The following is a 9,386-nucleotide window of genomic DNA, read 5'->3' as shown; positions in this document are numbered from 1 at the left end:
TATATATATATATGTATATAATTTTAAGCCCCCCAGTGTCTTATCTGTTCTGAAAAATGATCCAGAAGTCCTACAGCACTTCAGTACCGCATTACAGGGCAAAAAAGTTACCTCTTAAATTTGTCTCTTTTGTCCTTCAGCTCTTCCACTTCATTGTGTGTGAAGAGATCAGCAATGTGCGTGACAAGATTAGCATTGATACAATTCATGTTACATGGTGTGGCTACAATAGCATTCATCTTTTCATGGTGTGGCTACAATAGCATTTATATTTTTGTGACAATAATGAATACATTTTTCTACCTAGGAAAAACAGAAACATTAGAAATATTGTTAAGGAAGTCTAGACAAGGCTATCTCAAAAGATGCACTAATTGCTTCAAGATTTTTATTTTTTAAAGTGTGGTGTTTTGGAAAACTATTTAAGTTCAACTTAAAAATAAAAAACAAGTCTCAGATTTATCTAAAAGAGACTCTGAATTAACGGGATTCTGCGTTAGTTTACGTTTTCCTCCAAAAGGTTTCTACAGACCAGAAAACAAATGCACAAATGCTTCATCTTTTTGCTTGTAAAAAGAGGACCACAGTACACATACATAGTGTTGCCTGGATCTCAAACAGGTATGTTTACTGTCCATTTAATTGCAGGTCACCCCAGTGACAGAACTTTTGACCAACACTTTAACGTACAAGTCAGTAGATATTACTTACATAGACCTGGAGAACCAGATCCTAAATTGCAGAAGTGTCATTTGTGTAAAAAGGATATAAGACAAAGGTATCCATTCATTTAATAATCTTTTTTGATAAAACCTACTAGAAGTCAGATACTGATGTTACTTCCATCAGATGGCAACTCCAAGACCATCACATTTAGAAATAACTTACTCTGAGTCTTCTTGCATTGAGATTCTGCAAATATTAGATAATTTAATAAGGAAAAAAACCCACTGCATTGAATAAGAAAGGTGGTAAAACTCTCCAAATGTTCTCACTACATCATCTGTTTATGTAACAGCCAAAGCAAGCTGTTGGGCTGGTAATTAACCGTGCTCTTCTGGCAGAGAATCTTTCTTAATACTTACTAATGAATCCATCTTCAAAAACTCAGAAGAAATAAGAATTGATATGACATTTGATGGTTCTAAAAGGCAACAAAAAAGGGTTTATTAAATGAATTCTTTTGATAATTTCCTATCACATCCCTCCCTCTGCATATTTAATATTAGTTTTAAGTATTATTTTACCAATCAACCTGTCATTCCATCTTCCGATATGCAGAACATTTTCCATCTTAAAACTAAGGTCTGGTTTATCATTTAAGTGGCCAGTGTACAAACAAACCGGAATTTATAAAAACTAGAAAACATGGCTTCAAAGGGATGTAACGACTAACCAGTTACACAAGATTAACTTCCATCTGTAGCCATCACACCCACATGAGATTTTGCTTAACATAACCTTTGCATTGCAAGTTGTAACTTTATTCTTCTGTTTATATTTTTTAAGAAGGGTAGCAAAGTTTAAAAATTTGCCTCAGATTCTTAAAGGTAAAAGTTCTTCTACCACTGTAACAGACTGCATCAAAATTATAGAAGATACTGCAATTGTGCCCATGAGGAGTATCGGGGAAACAAAACAAAACCCAACAATCACCAGTATTTTAAAACTACCCCTCTGTCCTTGTTCAGAAGAGGTCTGAAGAACCTTAATTAAAAATACCAGATCCCAAAATATACGAGACCTTTTTCACTGTTTCAGCTATCAGGATGGTTCCTCAAAACTGTCAGTGTTGACAAAGCAGAGACATCTGCTACAATGACCAGAGGATGTCTGTTGTAACACTTTTCTAACAAATTACAAGCTTCGATGCAAAAGTCGGAAACAAAGGGACTGGGGCTGAACTGTATCAAAACCATCAATTTTCCATTAGTGCAGAACACAATGAACCTACAACAAATTATCTGCAGGCTTTCTTTTACCTAAAGTGGGCATTTCATTAGCTTCAGAATCTTTATCGTTCCTTTTCACGTATCTTATCAACCAGTCAAAGATGTGAACATCACAGTGCACTGAAATGTCCACCTCTTCCCAGCGCTGGGCATCCACTGACAGATATTCAGCAAAATATTTCATTTCCGAAACCAAAAGGTCTCGAGGACAAACAAAATCTTCTTTAAGGTTTTTAGCTTCATCACACACATGGATCACCATATTTGGCCTCAAAAAGAAAAAAAAGCCACAAAGCAAATTAGGACTGTAAGCCAATTAGAACAACAAAACCGATAAACAGAGATCTCATCTCCAAATCTGGATCACACATTGCAACACTGATGTTGCTAACAGGCTTTTATTAACAGCAAGAAAACAAATTGCAGTTATTAACTATTAATACAAAGTATTGATAGAAACTACTGCCAGATAGCAGTCAGGTGAAGAACACAGATGCATATCCTCTGACATCAAATAATCAGTGCAATTTAATTGTTAAGGGACCAGAGAAAGCAAATTTCTAGCTCCAGTTACCAGTTTGTTATGAGATACTACCTGAATGACACAGAGAATTTCTTTGTTCTCCCTTTTTAAACTTCTTGAAAATAATAGGTGTGTGTATATATATATATACACACACACCCCCCCCCCAAACTGCTCAGACACCAAGGACATACAATAGCATACAACAGACAGCAATGTTCATCTGTGGAAATTAAAATTGGTTTATTGTATATTAAAATGTCTATTTCTTAAGAAAAGGTCAAATGCTGTATCTACAGAAAGACAGTTACTGTTAGGTTTCAAACAAACACAACTCTATGTGTACTTGTAGAGTATGGAAAACAGGGATGTGATAGTATGAAAAACAGTGACATGCATAGGTATTTGAACTGATAGTAAAATTTTTCATTTCCACTCTTCATTTACAGCTTTCTTTTCCTACTTTTACTTACAATAAATCTATGTTCACAGAATTTTTTTAATTAAAATGTTATTAAGCATAGTATTGTTTCATTCCTTTTTAAAATCAGCAGTGATCAGCCACTAAGATTCATAAATAAACTATCCCTATTGCATATAAGAAATTTTCAAACCAACTCCCAGAATTCCTGTAGCAATGTAAGGTTTCAAAACGTCTTACAGCATTTATTAGGATGTTTCCAGCTGTTTTCTTTCTGATAGCAGAAAAGTATGAGCAATTTAGACATCTTTCTGTCAGTGCTATAATCCCCTAGACAACAAAAACATTAATTTCTTCTTACCCCTGGCTTTCATCAGTGCTTTCTCTACCTTTAAGCCCAGGACCTTTCTCAGATTCTGAAGAACAAGTCCTTGGGGAGGTTGTGCTGGGTCTTCCTTAAATGTAAGGAAAAAAGGCTGCATTAGAACAACAATGCCTGAAGTAACAGCTGTCATGGTGGGGCAATGTTACACAACTAGCAACAAATCTGTGCTATCATAAGGGCTTCTAGATAATCCAAATTCCTGGAAACTCAGATCAGCAGCATTGCTAGGTTGCCCAGACTCCAGGCTGCAAATTCAGATTGGCTCTGTCTCAACATAGAACAGTCAGATTCATGGAGAGTCTTCAGCATTTCCTTCTGGGAATGCAATCCATTCCTTTAGCTCTCATTGTCTGCTTTGTGGGATATGGGTCTTAAGACTCTGTCACATCAAAACTTCCATTTTCAGGAAGCTTTGCTGCAGGATATAACAACTTGAGACCACCTCCACTTCCTAGCCATAATTTGTTAGCTTTGGAAATAAATTGTGTCTAAATAGAAGCACAGAAGTCTCTTAAGATGTGTTTTTGCTAAGTTTCTGAAATGCATGGCCTAAAGCAGAAGATTATAGAAAACAATGCTCAAAGGAAGCAGACCATGAAATCTGGCTGGTCCTAGAGCTACATCACATAGCTTATTCCAGAAATAAAGTACAGCTGTGCTTTAGTTTAAATAGGTTATCTCCACAAATGTGCTATAGGCATTGGTACCTGGATACAAAACCCAGTGAAGTCCAGGAGTTCTAGTCATTAACACCACTAAGTTCTGGACTTAGCAATCAGCCCCAGCAATCAGACATTGAAGAACTTTCCCGACTGTGATGAATGGATCACTGCAACCTGAAACTTCAATAATCTTGCCTATAGTCAGAAAGATCATTATATTTTTTAAATAATGGAAGGGCACATACCTTTCACTGATGAAAGTGATAAGGTTGTCATTTTCCATGATTACTCCCTACTGCTAGTTTTCTAGGAAAAAAAAATGTTCCAGAAGCAACTTCTTCCTCTCATGTAATGTAAGAGGCTATCCTCTTCCGAGGGAGACCAAGATAGACCTCTTCTTCTTATGGCAAAATAACTATAGCAGACTGATATGATCTGGAAGCTCTGTACAGCTCAGAACACAGCAGTTAAGCCCTTCAGGAAAGCAAAGTTATCACACTCGAGGCAGAAGAAACAAAACTTCCTCCAACGATACAGCCTAAGGCCTTGCACAGTTAAGCCTTTGTAAGGCCATACTACAGGGAACACAGTTAAGAAAAGGTGAAGATTTATTAGACAGACCCTAGTAAAACCTTGGAAGGGGCTAGGTCAGCCACAACTTCAGAGCAGCCATTCCACTGCCGGCAGACGACCTAACAGAAATACAGCCACAGTGGGAGTCCTAGGCTTTGAACGCAAGGCAAGGTATTTTAAAGAAAGCCTCTATGGAAAAAAATGACACAGAAGAGTTCTGTCTGCAAATATTAAGAAATTTATTTTGAAGACAGTGAAGTTAATTATTAAAAGGAAATTATGTTGACAAAAATATGCAACACAACCAAATTAAGGGGGATGTCTGAACTTCACCATACATTTCTTCTTATCTTACAGTTTGACTTCTGAAAGTTAGTAATAAATACTTTGAGTAAAAGGCTATCCTATATGCTTGTTTACTGCCATATTATGCATTTAGAGGGACTCACCTGCTAATTATAAGGCAAACTGTTGTTAGTAAATGAGCTTTTATAACTCAGCCAAAACCAGAATCCAGTTCAAAATGAATTTAGTCTGATTGCTTTTTCTTGCTGTTACTCACATTTACAAACAAATCCAAAGAGGCCCCAGATTCTTGATCCTAACAATATGTAGATGTGAATAAATCCACTAGTTAAACAAACAAAAAAACCCTGACAAATAGTTCTTCTCAAATCCCTAATTCTGAAATATACAAGTACCTTACAAATATTAAGAAGGTGAGTTCACTCAAGCCTGTGAGAAAAAGATTAATTATCCTAATTTCATATAAACAAATTACATATAAATAGGGAAAATTATTTATTCAAAGTCACAAATAAAACAGAAAAATCTCAGGCTAGGATCTTGTAGTAGGAAACATCAAGGTACTTAAGTGCGTTATTACTTATTACATGTATTACATCGCTAAAAAGAAAGCATGCACTAATTATTTAAGGAGTTCTGTAAGCAGAGTTAGCTTGTTAACTGCCTACTGGGAAACTACTAATCTTATAAGGAGCCACCTGTGGATGCAAGAAGCATTTATTTCACATCATGCATGTAACAAGTACATAACTGAAAGCTGATTGGAAGCATTTTCAGTCCAGATATTCCATATGCAGTTTTCAAATATCATCTCTTGGTTACAGTTATTAAAAACATTCTATTAGTTCCCCAGCAAAAGTTAAACAGCTGTTTTTCTTTTGCAAAGAGAACAGTGACCAGAAACCTGCACCACTGTGTAGGACATCATAACAGATAACATTTTGTTTGAGCACTTCATTGTCTTAATTTTTAAACACAGAAAGTGTTTACTCATTGCTGAAGCAAATTTCTCAGGCAACATATTTACCAAATCCTGCAAGGTGCTGAAAATATCTCAGTCTACAAGGAAAACCAGAGAACTAACACACAGTTAATTACAGCTTCTTACAGAAATATTTAAGGAGATGTTTAACAATATTTCATGATGCTCAGATTGAAATAAAACTATTAGGACTGGTCCTTTTCTGTCATTTTGTTACACATAATTGACTAGGACATATATGTCATTGCAAGACTGTCTTGCATCAAAAAGTAGCTAAACTACGCTCCAACTCCTAGGTTGCCAACCTGCCACTGAGCAGCATGGCAAACACAGAGCTTTCTGCTCAAAGAGAAGGGTCTGACTTCAAGGGATCACCTTCTCAGCTTTCTGCAGCTTTACTATCCAAAACTTTCTAGTCATTTTAATAACACTGCTTAATATGATTGCAAATGGCTGTAGGCTTAACACTGGGGATACAAAACAGGAGAGTAATTCTTTTCCCCACCAAAAAATCTAAACAAAAGTTTTTGCATAAGAATTTATGCCTTTTGGAAAGACAAGCTATTGAAAATACCCAAACAAACAGATTCTTAATCTAAACTAACTGAAAGTGAGTTCATGTATGCCTTATATTTATACTTAACTTTCTTTTTCAAAGATGAACAAGTACTATTCTTGGGTAGACTTACCACTCAGGACAGAAAGGCATGCACATATGGATTATAATCAAAGCCAATATATTTCAGAATGACTGAAAACATACCAGTTATAGTAATGGAATCCTGCCCAATTGCAGGCTCCTGAAATTCTGTCTGTGTATCGAGCAAGGAGGATTTGATGTACGTAGCTAAAGTTTCCACAGGACTCCCACCAGCAGCCATCAGGGGATTATACTGGTTGTCAACAGGAGAACTTCCACTGCTTTTTAGTTCATCAAACCTTTTTGCACACTGTCACAAGATTAAATGATAGTACAATGAAGTAGTAGCTTTCAGTACATTCTTAATAACTATAATTTGAGATGGATATTGTATTTAATATCTTTTGCATGTGAACAGTTACTGATATTAAACTTACAATGCTTCCTATTTAGTTAGTGGTATGAGGAAAGTACATAAATATACAGTAAAATAAGTAAGATTTACCGTAATTAAATACACTAAAAGAAAGAGAAAAAATAAGAGAGAAACCGTTTCAACCTTTATTTGCTCAGACCCTGTGGTTTTAAGCCTGATCTTCAAAAGGGAAAGTTACGGGAAGAATTTAAATTCTCATTCTGTAACTAATACTTTTACTGTAAACACTGTTAAATAGTATTAAAAGTAGCTACAGTAATTAGTTCATAATTATTATTCTTCTACTTCATGACTTCTAGTCTGATTTGGATAAAATGGACCGGTGATTTCCACTGCAGTTCTATTAACTTTCCATTCCTTGCTTTGATGAACTAGAAAGTCTTTCCATTTTGTACTGATAAATAGACAATTATGTTTCAGCAGAATCCTCCACACAGGTAATTTACACATACAAGTAAATCTACTTAATTCTACAGGTGATCCTCCAGAAACACCACTCATTAGGCTTCATTCAAGCAGCTATTTCTGTTTATTTATTTTGGATTGAGCTAACTGACACTGCTGCATACCACCTGCCCCTTTGGGAGAGGTGCACACAATGACATCCTCCTGATACTAACAGTGTCTCAAATTTGCAACAATGACAGTCTACTATACACAAAAGATACATAAAAGCAAGGGTATACATTTATTTAGAGACTCCCCATATTTGTTCTCTCAAAACAGAGTAATCAGACACATACTGATCAATCGTATCATCTTAATTAACATGAGGGGAAAGCGCTCACCGATGCTTTCATAATTATTTGCCTAATGTGCATGGTACTGTCTGCAAATTGAAAGGTAAACAGTAGAGACTACCCGCCCACAAGCGCTTTGCCAAGCACTTGAAAGGCAGTCACACTCCACAGAAGCTTCTACTCCCAATCATTCATTTTTATGTTCTAACGTGAGATGACACATTTGATTAAGTGTGCAAGAAAATAAAGACAGTCTGCTTGATTTTTCCAGCTTTGCTGAATCACAAGGGCAAAAGACATTTTCTTCTCTTAGCTTACCCCCCCTCAGAAACAAAACAAAACAAAAACAAGAAACAAAACCAAAATTATTATTTTTAAGAAGTACGCATTTCACCAGGAAATTCAGTAATCCAGAAAGATTAAGTATACGGAAGCACTAGGTTCTTCCAACACTCTTCCAACCAAAGAAAGAAAAACACAAATCTTGTAGAACCAAGCAAGAGGTAACTGCACTCTTAATCATGTAATGGAGATCTGTAACTTTTATTTCCTTAGGATTGTAATGACAAGCATAGAAAGTTATCTGGTCTGCTAGTAAGCATACTACAATCTACAAGAGGTTAGTAGGTGCTGCCATCCTTTCCATGAAAATGTTAGCTATGTAATTTGAAATATGTTAGCACAACTACTTTTTCTTTCCTTTATTCCACTTTCTAATTTTTACTTTCCAGTAATTTTTGTTCTTATTCTGTAACAGTTCTAGTGAAATAAAAAGCAGAATGTATTTCTTAATTTCAATGTTCAGGTTTTATAGAAACAAAAAAATATATTTTTTCAATTACTGCTAATTTAACATAATTCCTTATCTTCAATTTCCCTGCTCCCCTACCCCCCCCAACCCTTTCCCCCCTGGATTTTTTCTTCTTCATAAAATACTGCTCAAAGTATACAAATTCTTCTATTAGTAAATTCACCTCCTTGGATGTATATCCTGGAACTAGCCTTGCCACACTGTCCCAGTTGATAGGCTGAGGAACACCAACTAGGGAACACAGGATCATATCCAAAACCATTTGATTGTTGTCATACGGAAAGTTATTGTTTTCTGAAAATCCACGACTCATCTTTGGCTACTTAAGCCTAGAAAAGAAAGTGTTATTAGCAAGTCTTACTGCATGGTTTGCTAAAGCCTGATCTACATTAACTGCAACACTTCATAAATTACTATGGGAAATGTTTGCCACAGCATTACAGTCAAGTACTAATGCTTTATTTGACAAAACTTATGCATTGATACCTGCATCCTCAAAACCCTGGAGGGAGAAGCAGATGTGTAAAACACACCAAAACCAACTCAAGAGCAGCAGGCACAAACTGTCACTCATTTGAGCTGTTTCCAGGAAGGATTCACACCACTGATCCCTCCAATGTAAAAAACAAACCAACCAACCCCCCCCCCAAAAAAAAAACACCAAAAACCAAAGAAAAACAAAAAACGACCACCCACAGTCTCAGAACAAGCAGCCTAAGCTACAAAGGGACAGTTTAATTTAATTTTACTTACATTCAAATATACTTGTCTGTTTCCCCAAATGTTCTACTGCTCAACTTTGGTCTCCTCTTCCTCTGCCTATTTGTTTTGCATACCTGAATTCTATTATGTAGGAGCCAACACCAGGCACACAGCAAAGGGCAATCAATAATACTTTGGAGCCAGGAAACAGGACACCCAGATGCCTTTTAGCTCTCACCCTGGAAGCCTGACT

At 36.1% G+C, this 9,386-nt stretch overlaps 1 protein-coding gene across 1 annotated transcript; it reads right to left on the bottom strand.

Annotated features, from left to right (window-relative positions):
* Window positions 1-87: 87 nt before the first annotated feature.
* On the bottom strand, window positions 88-8,757 carry LOC104543052 (uncharacterized protein KIAA1841-like; the record flags this gene model as incomplete). Its single annotated transcript, XM_010187551.1, is given in 7 exon segments — window positions 88-239; window positions 271-303; window positions 1,086-1,144; window positions 1,983-2,221; window positions 3,258-3,351; window positions 6,568-6,754; window positions 8,595-8,757. Coding segments are annotated over 7 exon segments (914 nt in total), but the record flags the coding sequence as incomplete, so codon positions are not given.
* Window positions 8,758-9,386: the final 629 nt, after the last annotated feature.

Source organism: Mesitornis unicolor, unplaced genomic scaffold, assembly GCF_000695765.1.
Source record: "Mesitornis unicolor isolate BGI_N332 unplaced genomic scaffold, ASM69576v1 scaffold40976, whole genome shotgun sequence".
Classification (NCBI taxonomy): Eukaryota; Metazoa; Chordata; class Aves; order Mesitornithiformes; family Mesitornithidae; genus Mesitornis; species Mesitornis unicolor.
Note: the sequence above shows the minus strand (reverse complement) of the source record. Positions and strands in the feature narration are given on the sequence as shown.